A 16891-nucleotide genomic window follows, 5' to 3' on the forward strand; every position below is an offset into this window, starting at 1 on the left:
CTAAAAAGAATTAGTAAAAAGCGGGCTCCGTGGATTACTAAAGGGTTATTGAATAAAATGCATAGAAGAGATTTAATTAAAAAGAAAGCAGTTTCTTCGAATGATCATGACATGTGGGAGCAATTTAAATGTTCTAGAAACCAAGCAAATAATGCAATTAAACAAGCAAAGAAGCGCTACTTTTCTGATAACTTGAAAGTTAGCAAAGGGAATCCGCGCAAAACATGGAACCTCATTAACGAGTTAAACTCACGTAACACTAGTAAGTCGACGAATATCTTAGAAATCCAAGTTGACAACAGAACAATAAGCAGTCCTGGCGACATGGCGGAAGCTTTTAATGATCATTTCACAAATATTGGCCAAGTGCTAGCCCAAGAGGTTCCTGCTGCAGAAGTAAATCCCGAGTTTTACTTTTCACACACTGATAAAGCATTTCATCTAAAAACTCCTAGCCTCGACGTTGTTTTTAACCTATTGAGGAATATTGATGAAAAGAAAGCCACTGGCCTCGATATGATCCCAAGTAAGTTGTTGAAAATGGCTGCTAGTATTGTTACTCCATGCATCGCTGACCGCCATATTTACAAAGTCAATTATCACTGGGATTTATCCAACAGAATGGAAAATGGCCAGGGTAACTCCGGTGTTTAAAAAGGGTGAAAAATCGGACCTCAATGATTATCGTCCAATTTCCGTTATTCCGGTTGTCTCGAAGGTTTTTGAAAAAATTGTTTACGATCAACTGTACCAATACCTAAATGACAATCAATTGTTATCAAGTTGTCTGTCGGGCTTTCGCTCCTTACATAGCACCCTAACGGCCTTGTTTGAGGCGACAAATAGCTGGTCTGTTAACATCGACAACGGCTTCCTGAACGGAGTAGTCTTCATTGACCTTAAAAAAGCTTTCGACACAATTGATCACGAAATTATTTTACGTAAATTGTCTTACTTTGGTGCTGACCAGGCAACTGCTTAGTGGTTTCAGTCATACCTAAGTAATGGGACCCAAAGGTGTAATGTAAATGGCAATCTGTCAACTGCCAGCACTGTTACTTGTGGCGTACCGCAGGGTAGCATCCTGGGTCCCTTGCTTTTTTTGATGTACATTAACGATCTCCCTAACTGCCTACGGGTTGCTGCGCCAAGAATGTTTGCCGATGACACCAGTATAACTTTATCTGCAAAAACGGTAGCCGATCTTAAACTAGCAGTGACTTCTGAACTTAACAATCTTACCTGTTGGCTGAGAGCCAACAAATTAAGTTTAAATGTGGCCAAAACTGAGCTAATGATAATCGGATCTAGGCAGAGATTGAATGCCCAATGTGAGGAGATTAACATAAGTATCGATGACAGGACGATCAAGAGAGTTGACCGTACTAAATCTCTGGGTCTTACCATTGATGCACAACTCTCTTGGTCTAAACACGTTGACGAGATAAGCAAGAAAGTCTCTTCAGCCATTGGTGCATTGAAACGTGTACGACCTTTTATTCCGACGGATGTTGCAGTTCAAATTTATAATTCTTTAATATTACCACATTTTGATTACTGCAGCCCGGTTTGGGATGGTATGAGTGGCTGTTTGAGTGATAAATTGCAAAAATTACAAAATCGCGCTGCCAGAGTAATTACTCAATCACCTTTTGATACGAGCTCCAACCTCCTTCTCGCGATGCTTACGTGGGAGAAGCTGTCTCTTCGTCGTAAAAAGCAGAAAGCTTTAATTATGTATAAAACATTGAATGAACTTGCCCCAGGCCCCAGACTATCTTCAATGTCTCTTCACTGAACGCCACGTTAATGATTATAACCTAAGAAATCTTGAAGGAAAGCTTTCGCTGCCCAAGCCAAATACTAATTACTTAAAACGAAGTTTTTGCTACAGCGGGGCCTGTTTGTCGAACAACTTGCCCCAAGATTTAAAAAGCGTTTGTTCTATTGGGCATTTTAAACGGGATATTAAGAAAGTATCTGAGATATCGGATTCCCACACGGCAATCATGTAAAGCAGTTGTACAAGTTTTAATTTTTAATTATTAATTATTATTAACTCCAATTCACTAGAGTTAAGTCTAGCTTATATCAAAGTTAAAAAAAAAAATTATTGAGGGTTTGATCTTTGTGAAGAACTGAAAAAAAAACAACAAAGAAACTAGTCCCAGCTGAGCCTCAGAAATTGTAAACAATGTCTTCATGAGTACTTACTTGTAGTATATGTAAAAAACCTACAAGGAAGGAACAATCTCGTCTCATAAATGACGTTAAAGGGAAAGTGATGGCCGGGGACGAACATGTCAAGCCTGTAGGAATACCACTCTCAGCCTCTGATGTTCAGCGTCCAAATGCACAACTCCCCTATACAAGCTAAAACATTTAAAGTCACTACCAAAGTCAGTAGATGGTTTGTCCCCTAAACCAAAGAAAACTTTTTGGAAAATTAATTTGGCTGTGTGGCCCTCGTAAGCAGTTTAAGGTGCTGTGGTGCATGTTATGTAAGGTTGTGCAGGCTGTCACCCAGTGTAAACAAAAGTGTTTCACAGCCCCCGTCCGCAAAAAATTCTATTCAAAATCAAGTTGGTCGTCCCCCAGTGTCATATGAACTGGCATCAAAGCAAACTCAGGAGGATTCGAAACAAACTTAAAAACTGCGCAAGGCAAAAAGTGACTGAACTTAAAACAGAAGTTGAAAACATGGGTGCCTCAAATGAAGAGATCTGCCAGGAAATTCGATGGGATACAGTTAACATTCATATTTTCAAAGAAAACTTTCCTTTTTTTAACTCACATAGTAAAATTCCACCATACATATTCTACCTTATTAGTTGGTTTTTCAGTTTATCTGGATTGATAATGAAAAGATGAACACAATTCAAGGATCTCCCAAGCCCGAGAAACTGAAAACATGGCATACTGTCATGCTTGTATAACAGGGTAAAAGTTACTAATGAATGAAGGGGTAGTTTCTAAAGAAACTGTGGTGCTGCGTCGGTGGGGAAGTAGTATACAAAAATTTGGTTTTATCAACGGAGTTGATAATGTAAATTGGACACCGTACAGAGATTCTAAAAGCTGACGTTTCGAGCGTTAACCCTTCGTCAGAGCGAATCCAAAATGCAGTAAAAACCCACATATAAGAACCTAGAATTTTTCGAGGTCAGGCTGAGCAGGTTCTAATATTTTAGGCTAATTTTTCATAATTCAGGCTGATTACATGTAGTTTCTTAATAGGTTCTTATTTCTCAGAGGAACAACAATAAATTTCTATATTTTATTTCATAAGATATTTAGACAGTATTGCACTGTAGCTTTATGGAAAACATATTTCTAGAGAAAATCCAATAAAATGCCAATCAAAGAAAACATATACACAACAACAGAAGTTTTCTCAAGGGTGATTTTTTTGTAAAAGAACCTCTTTTTCTTTGCCAGGCTGAAAAGGTTCTTACATTTTTGGGTAAAATGCCAAATTTCAGCCTGTACTAGGTTCTTATATGTGAGTTTGTACTGTATGCATTCTTCCCTAAGATAGAAAACTAATCCAGGCTATCAAGAGTACTTTTTTGCATTTTAATAATCAGATCAGAGTCAGCAATTATTACTGACTAATTCAACGTCAGGACATTTTTCCTTTCCGTTTGATAATAAAAAAAATAAGACCGCAATATTTTTCATCTCTATCAGTACTTTCCACAAATACTGGCTTTAGCCACTTTTGGAAATATGATTGTAAACATGCGAACCTCACCCTCTAGGAGGTGTTTCTTACTAGAAGCAAAAAGTAAAAGGAGCAAGCCATTGTCTTCACTTCTTTCAAATTCTATTAAGGAAAAAGTTAATGTTCCACATGCAAATGCTAACATCATGGAGGGCTTAGCTCTCAGCTACTCCAGAGAGAAGCCTGGAAGGCGCAAAGGTTGAGAAATGCACTACCCACAGGCTCCCCAAGCTGAAAATACGTGGTGTATGCGACAGCTTGTGTATATAGAGAATTGTATGGGAAAATCACCGATCGTAAAAAAATTGTGTAAATAACTATCTCATTTGAAATAAAGTTTTCCTACCTCAAATGTGTGACGAACTTGTCTCTTGTGCCGAGTTTAGAGCCATTCTGACGCCGTTTAGTGAAGTTATCCGGAAACCGTTACTAAAAGAATAGGAAGGTCGACCACTCCATCCATCGCTGGCCAGACCTCACTCCACAAATCGTTTTCTCCTCAACAGGAAAAGTCCCGAATCGCAATAAAAACAACAGTTCCATAAAGCCCAATAAATTTCACTCCAAATACGTGTGTTTCGGCGGCCGAAAGACTCGTGACAAACGAAAACTTTGCCTTAAAATTCACCTCTTCGGCTTTCCTCAGAGGCTTGTGACCGGGCAGTCAACAACGGCCGCTCGCAAGCTGGTTTCACCCTCAACTCTGATTGGAGGGTCGTGTTGCCAGCGCGCGGTCAAATTCAAATGGACCAATCAAAGTTGAGGGTGAAACCAACTGCACGCGTGATATATTCATGAGCTTGAGTTGCCTGTGCAATGAAGCACAACGAAAACCGATCTCGACTTTCCCACACTTTGAGAAAGGTAGCCTGCTTGCAGGCGGTTGTATTTTGGTCGCCATATTGGCCGGGTGGAAGTCGGAAGATCTGGGATGAGGTTGGAAACACCCTTCTCTCTCTTCTCCCCCCTCCCCCTCGCTTTGTCACTCGTCCCAGGTCTTCCACCCCTCCAATATGGCGACCAAAATACAAAATTACCGCCAGCAAGCGGGCTATGAGAAAGGTATACGTAATTGCTACGAACTCTACTTGGTTCAACGCGCCCTTTCCACATCTTGCAATTAGTCAGAATAATTACAATGGAAATAACACACAAACAACGGTGACAAACATCAGATATGAACGCATCATCTGAAATTTGTCACCCCTATTTGTGTGTTATTTCTGATAAAACTGAGATGGCCAAAGAAAAAGAGTATTTACGACATAATTACATTGGTTTTTTGTGTTATAATACTTCTAAACATGCAAGTCGACCGAATCAACTTTATTTCTTGTAGTGGCCATTCACAACTTGTACCTGACCAGAGCACCTATAATATCAACGTTTCGGGTGGCAATGCCTGCATTGGTGACAAAAGCGTCGTAAATGTTGCTACAGGAAGCCCGAGGTAAGCTAAGGCCTTTTTGTAAACCACCACAGCCTGTACTTCAAAGCGAGTTCAATATGATATGGTGACTAGTCAAAGCTTATGACCGCAGACTGTGACCCTTCCTCTTTTGCAAGTGGTTTGAACCCAATAGTCACATCTTGATTAAGTGAAGTACGATCGTCCGGATAAGTGTGGTCGTGGGAAGGACTGTTTTTTGGGTGACATTGACTGATGTTTCGACAACCTGAGCGGAATCCTCATCTTCGGGTGATGTAGGAGCTCTCTTAACAAATAATATGGTTGGCTCGCTACCTATCCAAAAACAGAATACTAAACAATTGAAACAATGACTTAGCTAGACGTAAAAGAATAGAAGTTGCTTACACTACCAAACAACAGCAGGTTACAAGAGTTGCTACACTACTGTTATCTTTAGAGTTGACTTAGTTGACAAATCACATCAACGTCCAGATTGTATTTTCCACTAACGTTACACAAATCACTTGACTCTGAAGATGACTTTCGAAGAAAATTAAACTCGTGTGGACCAGCCCAGTACTGAACTTCCGTTGGTAAATGTAATGTAAAATTTCTGACGTCCTCTGTAAGTGACTACGGCCTTAATAGTTCTAACTTGCAGTTCTGAATTTCCTTGTATTCTGATTAATACGCGTTTCGAGCAATCAGTCCCGAGTTTGTTGGGATCATGCAATTAAAGTCATTAAAATATGGAAGTGGGATTTGACGAACTCGCAGACAAACGTCACCACGAGGTGAAATCTTTAGTCCGTTCTGATTCACGGTCATAAGGAAAAGGCTCCCAAGAAGGTCTTCCATGCACGGACCTTTCACTACCGCACCGAAAAGTACTATTAAAGCTCTATTAAAATGATCTTTGACGACAATTTTATAATCAAGTCGCGTTGCTTTGCTTGTCGTGCAGCAGTCACGCGACAGCCGCTTGACATTTCATGACTTATGACGTAACCAAAGGGCTTACAATTTCACCAGAATTAACCCTGTTTTTCAGAGCAAGCACGAATTTTTGTTTGCTTGATCGCTCAGAAGATGCTAATGCAGGTCAAATATCATTTTGGGTTCTTGTTTTTTAAAGTATTCTATCGCATTAATAAATGTCGACAATAAGTAGCGTTTTTGCATTTCTCTCCCGCTTCCGGTCCTTTTCTCTCCCAACTCCCGTAGCCCTCCCGCCACCTATTCTCCCGGGCTACCGCCCCCTTTCCCCCCCTATCCCCTCTCTCGTATTCCATGTGCTCTTCGTTTTCGTGCTCGACTAGCCTGTTCCAGTGCTGCGACTGATTTCGCTGTGATGCTTGATTAGTTTAATTCTGTCATTTGTTACAGCAGATCTCCAAGTACCGCTGACAGCAGAGAAGGTCCTTGGTTTCCAGACCACGAGGACAATGGAGATGACAGAGGGCAAGGAAACTCTGTTACACCCTTATCCTATCCAGTTTTAGAAAACAAAAGCTCGGGTTATCCCACAGAAAATGTATCTACTCCCCAGGAATTATCTCATCCCATTCCTGAAGAAGGGAAGAAAGCAAGCGATTCTGGCAATAATGGGGAATTATCTCATCCCATTCCTGAAGAAGGGAAGAAAGCAAGCGATTCTGGCAATAATGGGGAATTATCTCATCCCATTCCTGAAGAAGGGAAGAAAGCAAGCGATTGTGACATTAATGGGGAGTTATCTTATTCGATTCCTGAAGAGGGGAAAGAGGCCAGAGGTTCCAATATCGATGGAAAGTTACCTCATCCCATTCCTGAAGAAGGGAAAAAGGAAAGGTTGTCCCCTAACTCTGGTGGACTATGTTGTCAAGGTCCCGAGGGAGCAAGTTCAGGAACGGAAATTATAAATGAACTTGATACCAATGGGAAAGACCCAGCTCCAGTTCCGGAGGAAAGACGTCCTGGAACAGCAGAGCTAGTTGCTTCAAGTTCGTCGAAGGATGGGAAAGTGACTGGCAAAACATTAGAAAAGTTCACTTCTGAGCAATCAGTAACAGGATTCACCCAGCCATCTATAGATAAGAAGAGCAAAGAATGGCTTGATCTTCGTGACACATCGACGACAAGCACCGCTGCAGCAGCGTCAAATCGATGTGCGGCGAAATGCAGTGTGCGGTCGGAAGATATCAGTGAATCTCAAGATAGAATGACTGGGCCTTTTAGGGCCGAAAACCAGGAGTCAGAAACAGTTGCTCATTGCCAGACACCAGCAGCAACAAACAGCGCTGCATCTGTGACAAATCAATATGTAGAGAGACCCACTGGACGGCCTGTGGATTCGGTAGGAGCCGGTAACCCGGTCACCACTACCCCACCGGTGCTGTCTGAACAGAGAAGAGCCGAGCCCTTGTTTAGCAGTCAAAAAATTCAACCCTTACAGTCTTCAGGTAATTTTTTTTTCAGAAACCACCTGATAACTTTGAAACTGCTTGCAGTCTGTTTATGGAAGGTCGAAAGTTGTCTGCCATCTAGGAGTGACCACTGACAGTGGACTGAGGTCTTGAACCCTTAACTCCCAAGTGGTTCCACATGGACGAGTAAAATCGTCTGGCTTTAGCAGGAAGAATTTTTTTTTATGGTCACTAGTAATCTTAAGGATAAAAGGGTTAAAGAGGCAAACGAAAGCCTAGGAAACTCCTAACAGACTCCTATAAATTCTCTGCTTTTGTTGTAACCTGTTTGCACCCTTAGCATATCGCTGTCTTACCTGAATATGCAGAAAGACTAGCGCGTCGGGGCGTTTGATATGACGATTGGGGATTCGAGGTCTAGTTGATGTGCGGTCACCTTTTGTCGTAGACACCTACCCACCCATTTGTATAAATGTTTACAGGGGGTATCCCCTCGTTTGTGTTGTGCCACAGAAACCGCTTTTGTTATCTAGCTGTGTGGGACACTTGCATGATTGCACATAGATATGGAACCTCTTATATGCTATATGCTTTGCATCCATATATCGGTATGCTTTCGGCCCCATCGCGTCTTGCTGCGCGGTTGTAGTCTCGACGAAGAACAATTACCAGGGCAATTTTTTTTTTTTTTTTTTTGATCTGTAGGTGAAGAAAAAGTACCCCGAGTAGGATTCGGTTCGTCTTCATCTAAACGTGATGGCAGCTGTAGCCAAGCTTTAGCGAAAGACAAGGCAAGTGTTACTTCCAATGCGGCAACTCCGTTCACTGGTTCTATGACTAAAGAAGACAATAATCACTTGCTTAAGATGGGCAGTTCATCAACCAGCGATAAAGCGGTGGATTTGTCATGTGAGTTTTTAAGTGAACAGCCGGCAGTAATTCAGGAAAAACGACCCAAATCGCACAATGTGGGGTCCCAGGATGAAGATACTTCTGCCAAAGGAGACGGTACCAGTGAAAATGGCGGTCGACTGAATCGAGTTGGCTTGAAGGGCAGCCCAGGTACGAATACGATGGTTTTTGAAGCTCGCGTCAATGATGACTCCTCGGCTTCTTCTGTGCCTTGTGCCAGAGGCGGAGGAGAAAAGAAGTTAGATGCCTCGTCAGGATGCAGCAGCTTCTCCAAGGAGTCCTCACACAGAAAGGAGAAATTCTTGCGAGGTGCTTCTTTACCTGACAAGGGCACAAGAGAAGAAAATTCTCTTCAAATGGTAGGACCTATTAGATCAACGGGAACAAGCTCTCCTGTTCAAGACCCAAGTGCAGGTATTTTGAGTGAGAAAGAAAGGGAACAACGACTTGTTTTTACAGGGAACCAGCGTGATGAAAATCATTCTTTAGGGGATATAAATCTTGACGAGAATTCCACTTTGATCAGGATCACTGATCCGGAAGATGACAATGGAGGAAAGAAAAGCTGTAACTGTCGTATCTTCTAAATGGAGGTGACGATTGCGTGAGGCGACCAGTCTGATAGTTCCCAATACAGTTCATTTTCTATGTAGTGGTTTTCAATCGAGTTCGGTCTAACCAAATTCAAAGTACTTAACATGACCAATCGCAGAAGCGGGAAACAGCGCCGTGAACCAATCAGAACTGGGAATTAACGACTGCGGACGCTACACTTTCTGATTGGCTTTAAAAATTCGTGTCACTTTTTCAACCAAGGAGAGGACAAACCGAAACCAGTCGCTACTTGCACGTGAACAACAACACGTTCCCGCGCTTTTGGCGAGTTACTTGTATCTTATTCTGACTGGTTCAAGTTGCGTGGTTCTTACTCTGATTGGTTTATCGTGACTGATCTAATTGGTCAAAGGAATACTTTATATTTCACAATTGAAAGACCAGAGCGTTGGACTACGACCGGTCCCTCTTTCGCTGCCTAGTTAGGCGAGAGAAGAAGAAAGGCACGAGAAAAAATTTTCGCGCGAAATCTGAAATCTATCACGGCCGTGAAAGGTCAAACTCCCTGGGTTTGTCGGTAGCTCCTCCTCGAATTGAGATTTTGCGCCGCCCTTTTTTCTCGTGCCAGTCCTCTCCTCGCACTCGACTTACTAAGCGGCGCTGCTCGTAGTCTACCGGAACAGTGGAATTTGCCACTTAGTCGTCCTAGAAGACTCTAAATGCTAGGCATGCGTTTAAGTTTTACATTTCTAGAATACGTAAATCATTCTTCGCATGCAGCTCGCGCAAAGATTTATTTTAATTTTGCAACTACGCGTAACCACAACTAATTGCGATGATCTGTTTTAATAAGATGACTATAGTTTAGAAGAGTCGCTTTAGTTGTATCTGAAATTTCGTACAACTCATGGTATTTAATAAGTGAATTCGAAAAACCCGTAAAAATGTCACAGCTTTGGTTCTGCCAAGCAGACATTGCTTTCAAAAAGGATTTTAATGCTAGTGATTTACTCACTTTCTTAAATTTCAAACTTTTGTCGCCAACTTGCCTAACATGACGCTTGCACTTTTAATTCAGGGAAAAAACTAAGCAATCAACACTAAAATATGAATAAGATTAATATTATAAAAGGAGTGTTTTAAGTGGGAAGAAAACAAATTGAAGTTATTTGTTTATAGAGAGCTGTATATTCGAAATTGACCGTACGCGATCTGCACCAGTAGTCGTGTGGATGAAGGTTATAATTTCAGATTGTAATAAATGTTAGCTCATGTACAAACCACATCTTTTTTCTAAAGATAGTCAATCAAAAGTTTCAAATATTTTATTATAACTCCATGTAAACCACGTGAGCCATAGCCCTACTAATGGAATTGGGTCTGTTAAGAATTACGAGGAACTGGAGCGTAACGCGACTTTAATCCACTGCACTCGGCTACACATCGATTTACAAAGGGGATGTATACGAGTGAAATGCTACGACTTACGAAACACTGTAAGTCCTACACACTAGGGTGGGGTTAGTATAATTATTCATAGGTCCAGTCTCTCGGGCTTCTTTATCATTTTTTCAGAACGAGTACGGGTTGTAAAACTCCCCCCACCTTGTCCTCCTTCGGGGTGGACAACGCTCAATTTAGGCTTGGAAACAGGTATACTTGTCGCATGAACAGTGTTCGTTTGCGGCTTCTCCCCACCATGGACTTGATCCCCAGTTTCGGGGCTTACTTGTGGAGTTGCTAACTCAATTTCTAACTTGTGTAAACGTTGAACAGGTCTGTTGTAGAAGCTATTCTGCGCTCTAACTGTAGCAGTCCGTACAAGCCCGTCGTTACCTGGATAAACGTTTTCAATTTTAGCCAACGGCCATTTGGTACGCGGAACATTGTAGTCAGCATTTAACCATGTCCTGTAGCGTGACATATCAATCAGTGATTCTGCAACGACTTGTGTACACACATGGTTAGTTCTTTTTTCTCACAGGCTTTGGCGGGATCAGTTTCGTTTTCAGGTTGAGCGGGTAGTGCCGGGTTCACAAGGCGAAGACATCCATTGGGGTCCATTCCACAACAAAGTTCTTGAAATCATATCACTACAATTTTCCAGTGTGACTTAGATTTTCAAGTTTGCAGGATTCTCCTTACTTTTGCATCGCAATACCGCAGTATCATTATCATTATCATTATCATTATTATTATTTTAACACTGGGGATCCCATGTTGACTGTATCTCAGCCACACGATTTGCAACAAATGGCTGCCCGGAAGAACTCTGCCCCGTTTTATCCAATGCAGTCCACCATACTATCTGACCAACACACAATTCTATCCACCTTCATGAGCAAAGTCTTTACAACGAATTTTAGCAACCTGGCATTTACAACTGCTGCTAAAATTTCCAGCCCTGGAAGTGACTGACACCTTCGTAATGGGCGCGACTCTGGACTTTGATATTACCAGGTGCGAGGAAACATTGTCTTGCTTGTTTCTTATTTGAATGTACACTGCTGCTCCTTACGCCTTGAGAAAAGCATCTCCAAAACCATGCACCTCTATCGCAGAGCCTTTCGAAGCATCGAGGGATAGTCACATCTTTTAGCTGCAACAACTCTGACTTCCAAGTTAACCACTTTGCTTCTATCTAACGGGCCATCCCAGTGTTATCCTTTCAACCACAACTCTTGGAAAAGGATTTTGGCTCTGACAGTGAAGGGTGATATCAGTCCCAGTGGGTCAAGCATTTTCGATGCTAGACTATGTAGACTTCTCTTTGACATTGGATCATGGGATACGGTTTACCGGACAGTATCCGTCCTTTTCGATTGGCCAAAGTAATTACTTTGGTTTTGGTTTTACGACACTCAATTGAAACTCGCTCTAACATTATTGATATAATAATAATAATCCAGCATTAAATTAGAACAATATGCCTCAGATTGCGATGGATTCAATTCAAGATAGGGACATACGACGGTCGAAAACTGAGCCGAGGCGTGCTTTGCATGCCCATCGACATAGTCTTTAAATACCCATCGATAACAAAAGCTAAGTTTACCAGCCTCTGAACGAGGTCTTGCAAAAAATGTACAAATCTTCATAACCGTACAAATGTGAAGGTTTCATTCTCAATTTTTAACCTCAAAAGGCTCGAACCTAATCTTTTTTTAGAATACTTCGCCTACACAGTACAACGTGAACAAGATGAAATAATCGCCATAGACTTACGATTGTGCATGTCTACAAATTTGAGGTGTCGTTACGTTTTCGTCGACGTCGCAGTCGTAGATCTCAAAGTTCCTGCTACTTTGCAGGCTAATCGGATGTTAGTGGGAAGTAACGTTCATTGATCTCTTAATTTCGTTGCCGATTAGCAAGTGAAAACTCCAAGACTTATTGTAGCTCCGTGTTTTTTGCTTTCCGCCGTCATTTCTTCATTGAAGCTGTTTCTCCTTGAGTTGGTAGCTCCGTGGGCACGTTCATTGCTTTCCAAAAATCTGCTATGAAAATCCTCTGCTTTTTCAGTCGTTAACGATGTGTCCATCACTCTGTTTGTACCTATAGTTGTGGCGTCATGAAGCGGTTTATTTGCAGAATTGCCTGCGTCTTTCCCGCGCACTGACCGCATCATGCGCGCGGTCATTCCGTGTTGCTCTATGAAGTTGTTCATCGAGCAAAAAATGCTCGAGACACAACTGAGCCCGATCAAGGCCAGAATCAGGAACAAAAAATCAGCGTTTTTCTCAAACTGCGGTAAATAATCACCAAACCCAATTGTACTCAAAGTAACGAAGGTGAAATAAAAGCACTCGATGTAAGACCATCCTTCGTGTCTCAGCTTAATGGCCAATGCTAGCAAGGGTAAAACGAGAGCCACGGTCAAAGTAATTGTGCCCAAAGCGACTTTCAGTTTGACCTTTTGAGGATGCGGTCTTTTTAACAGACGTTGTTCAAAAGTGATAAACAAAGAGGTTACTGTGTCTGTGATTTTGTCTCCCATGGTCTTGAGCGTCAAACAAGTCCCAGGGATCCCAACAAATGCATATGCCACAAGAAACAATCGGCCAAGGTCTGTTCTGGGTACAATGTTCCCATAACCTGAAGAGAGAAAAACAAGTCAGGCCAAGGCCAACACGTACGCTACATTTTGTATGAGTTCAAGTTCAAATGCCGCCTGTGCTTTTTCAAACTGTCATTTATCCTCATTTAACGTGATCTTTACGCGTTCGTGAGGTTTTAGTTTCTTTAATTAAGGCCTGGGGTAAACGTCGAATCTTAGTCGCGCTTAATTCTACGAACCTATTAATTTTGAAATAGGCGCATGAATGGTGCGACGTTTGCCGCAATTAACTTCGACTCAAATTAATTGGTTCGACTCCAGCATAAGTTCGACTTTCCAAGTCGGACGATGCGACAGTGGTTCGGCGTTTCAGCAAACGCCGTTCTAAACACGCGCTGAACTCAATTCATAAATCATGCAAATAGTTGATTCAAAGGTAATGGGCTGCGGAAACGTTACAAAAATCTGCCAAACGCTATTTTCTCCCCTAACGAGCATGCGCTGTACAAAGACAATTTCACGACCGGGAATGGCGAGCTCTCGAAAGTCATTGCTGATTTCGCACATCGAAATGACCGCTGCTCCAGTGTACTAGAGACGACAGCTATTGTGGGGCAATAGCTGTCGTCTCTGATACTGTACTGTTCTTAGAGCTGTATGTAATGCGAGTCTTCTCTTTCTATTTTTCGCAATTAATTACCAAAGAAAGGCCAGACGAGCACAGTATTTGGGCATTTCGTTAGAGGGGACACGTACTTATTCCCGTGTTCTAATGAATTGTAACTTGTGAAATAGGATCGACGCAGGTTCGACGTTTGCTACCACGCTGACTTTGTGGAACCTATTTTAATAAATTCGACGCGACTAAGATTGGACGTTTGTCCTAGGCCTAAGCTGCGAAGCTGTTTGTTTAATGTTCCCAATCGTCCTCATCTCCTTCGTTTTTCTTAACCTTTATCTCTTTTAGTGTTTTATTTTCGTACTGTGGGGCAATTTATTGTCTTTTCTAATGTTTTAGAATTTTAAAAAGGTTACGAATTTCGCATTCCCTCCACTCTTACTTTTTACGCTGTATTGTAGTGTTCTTAACCTTATTGTGATTGGAGTGTTAGCAAATATGGATAAATTCGTCATTTGATGTTGTGATAACGAAAAAAAGCAATGATATATTGCAGAAGTGAAGTCAAAAGCCCTTTGTGGCTAATGGGATACCAAGAAGGCAATATGCTGATCTGGATAAAAGGTCTTTGTTTAACTTTATACGTACACATATGTTTTAAATATGGTCTCTTTTAGGGGTCAAAAAAGGCTTGGGTCACGCCCAGATTGGTCTCCTTTAGGGGTTTAATTCAAAATTTCCGTCTATCATCCTCGCCCCTTCATATGCAAAGTTCCCTACTCCCCCGGGTAAAATAGTAAGTAAGAAGATAAAGTTCATCGATAACGGGAGCTTTTACGAAAAGTTCTCATGTTTTGGCGACAGCTTTTTTGCCGGAGGGCGGTCTTTAGAATCTCCTCTTGATGGCATATTGCAGCATCAGTTACCCATTGACTCGTAGGAGTGAGATATTACTCTTTCTATTACTCGTCAATCAGGTGGCAGTTTAGGGGTCAATGAGTTCAATGGGTTAACGACCTCTAAATCCACTAAAAAACGATGACCCTTTAAGCTTTGCAGTGGTAAAAAACCGCTAACTGTACAGGTCTATCATATTCAGTATATTGACACGGCATTTCAACTGATATCCAAACCGATTAGCGTTTCCTCAATTTGGTTACGAGCAGTTCAAAGCATCTCTTCTTGAATACTTAATTTCGCCTTAATCAAGAGTAAACTTAGTCGAACCAAGTCTGGTCGACCTTCTTGGAAATTTTATATGATGGTTGAAACATATTTTTCAAATTAGAATAAAATGGCACGACATTGCACTTTGCATCTTTTTTTATTTCCATTAATCAGGCAGGTGAAATGACTTTACAACTCCAGCTGAAACATTTAGGCGAATTCAACTGTGATGAAAACCTTGAGTTTGTGAGTGAAATATCACCAAAATACCGTCATACTTTGAATGAAAAAATGGCCGGTATTTTCGACGAGAAACAAAAGACATCATAAATTGCGTCATACATTGCGTAGAATCTATCAAAGTAGAGGTATAGAACCCAACCATATGGCATGTCACAAGTTGGTTAAATAAACATTTAAAAAATTGCCGTTATATGTGCACCCAAACAATACACTTCTTCAACCAGTAATGTAAGAATATTCCGACCAGCCGCATTTTAGATTGCTTAAACAAAACACTTATCGTTTTATTTTTCACAGCTCTATGACTATTTACCTCGGAAAAAATAATAACGGAAATCTGCCATTTAATAGATGTGATGCGTAACATCCCTTTGTTGAAAAGAATGGTCTCAGTTCACGTTAATTTAAGTCGATTTACCATTGTTCGTGCCATGAAAAAAAAAATGGTATAAGTAACCATTGTAAATATATTATACATGAGCCTGTTTTACAACATGCTTCCAAAAATGTTGCAGCATTTCAATTCCGAGTTGTATACGTTGTAAAGATGTGGTTGATTATGAGCTTCTCAATTAATCGGATAAGCTGCGAGCAGAGCCGCTTCGATCTTTGACCTAAGTGAGTCGGGACCTCTCTCTCCCGACTCATCTAGGAAAGAGCGAAGCCGTCTGCTCGCAGGGTATCAGTCGGACTGAAAAGAAGAAATTTTACGTTCGCCCAAGACAACTGAATTTTTTCATAGATCCATTGATACTTTGCTCCAGAAACTGCGAAATGAAGGAGAGAATGGCCTTTTCCGTTTGCCAAAAGTATGATGCGGAATTGAAAATGGCTTGTGACAAGAAAGATGACAAGTGAAACGTGACGCTGAAATTTCGGATAAGTTAAGTAAATTTAAAGCAAACATTATAAAATCTTACCTATTGTTGTTAGGATTACCACTGCAAAAAGGACTGAATTTCCATAATTCCATTCAAGATAGTCTTCATCACTAAGGGATGCAGCGGCGAATGTTTCTGCCCATCTCTTAGCATCACTTCGCGTGATGTTGTACTTTCGCAATATTTCCATTCTGGTTTTGCGAATACGCTCCACTTCTCTGTGTTGCTCTTTGCGTTCGATTTCGCGGAAGATAGCGGCTCCAACCAGAACATAAGTGGTAAATACGGTAACTCGAATAAGAAGAGCCTTTGTGTTGTCGGAGATACTCATTTTTGACGCAGTGGGAATCACACCCCAAATAGTTTAAATCTTGCTTTCAAGAGACAAGCAGGATGTCTTCTTCATTTGAAAAATTATGCGTAGCTTCGTTTCAGCTATTACTATCTTCTCCTCGGGCAACCCCCAGGACATACCCAGGTCTTCAGTCCTAGGGGATAGGGAAACATTTGTAGCACTTTTGTCCCGAGGGTAGGGGATCGAAAAATCGTCTCTTCGTGGTTTATTGTGATGCGAATGACGCCATCGTGGTGGACTACGATGCTCTCATCTCCTGGGAACAGCGAGAAGTAAGATTAATTTACGGCTAAAATGTCAGAGGAGAACAATCGTAAAAAAGGTCGGTTTTCCCATTCTTTTTTAACCACAGATATTTGCAAAACTTGGGTCAGGTTTGTTCTAATTTGGTTGATGGGGAGTCCCAAGGGTGGAAAATTGTCTCTTTCTGTGTCCCAGTGGGGAAGGCAATGGTAGAATTGTACATGTATATTATAGATATTCAAATTAACCAGATGTTGCTCTTACACCGTAGCTAAGCTGTCGATGGAAAGGCTATAAATGAAGGACATATTTAAATTGC

General features: G+C 41.4%; 2 protein-coding genes across 3 annotated transcripts in view; one reads left to right on the forward strand and one right to left on the reverse strand.

Moving 5' to 3' along the window:
• The window catches only part of LOC137984823 (uncharacterized), a 43736-nt gene extending 33446 nt beyond the window's left edge, over positions 1-10290 (forward strand). The window contains exons 11-13 of one of the 2 annotated variants that reach the window (XM_068832123.1): positions 5064-5174; positions 6525-7576; positions 8246-10290. In XM_068832123.1, the coding sequence (XP_068688224.1) occupies positions 5064-5174; positions 6525-7576; positions 8246-9039 (1957 nt within the window). In that variant the 3' untranslated portion in view covers positions 9040-10290. Of the gene's footprint in view, positions 1-5063; positions 5175-6521; positions 7577-8245 lie in introns of both variants that reach the window. The other variant, XM_068832121.1, reaches the window with a different exon arrangement.
• Positions 10291-10465: 175 nt separating this feature from the next.
• Positions 10466-16636, reverse strand: LOC137984824 (potassium channel subfamily K member 15-like). Its single transcript, XM_068832124.1, has 2 exons — positions 16014-16636; positions 10466-13102 (listed from the first exon to the last, which is right to left on the reverse strand). The coding sequence occupies exons 1-2, from the start codon at positions 16303-16305 to the stop codon at positions 12375-12377; spliced, it is 1020 nt and encodes a 339-aa protein (XP_068688225.1). The 5' UTR covers positions 16306-16636; the 3' UTR covers positions 10466-12374.
• Positions 16637-16891: the final 255 nt, after the last annotated feature.

Source organism: Montipora foliosa, chromosome 14 (genome assembly GCF_036669935.1).
Source record: "Montipora foliosa isolate CH-2021 chromosome 14, ASM3666993v2, whole genome shotgun sequence".
In the NCBI taxonomy this organism is placed as follows: domain Eukaryota; kingdom Metazoa; phylum Cnidaria; class Anthozoa; order Scleractinia; family Acroporidae; genus Montipora; species Montipora foliosa.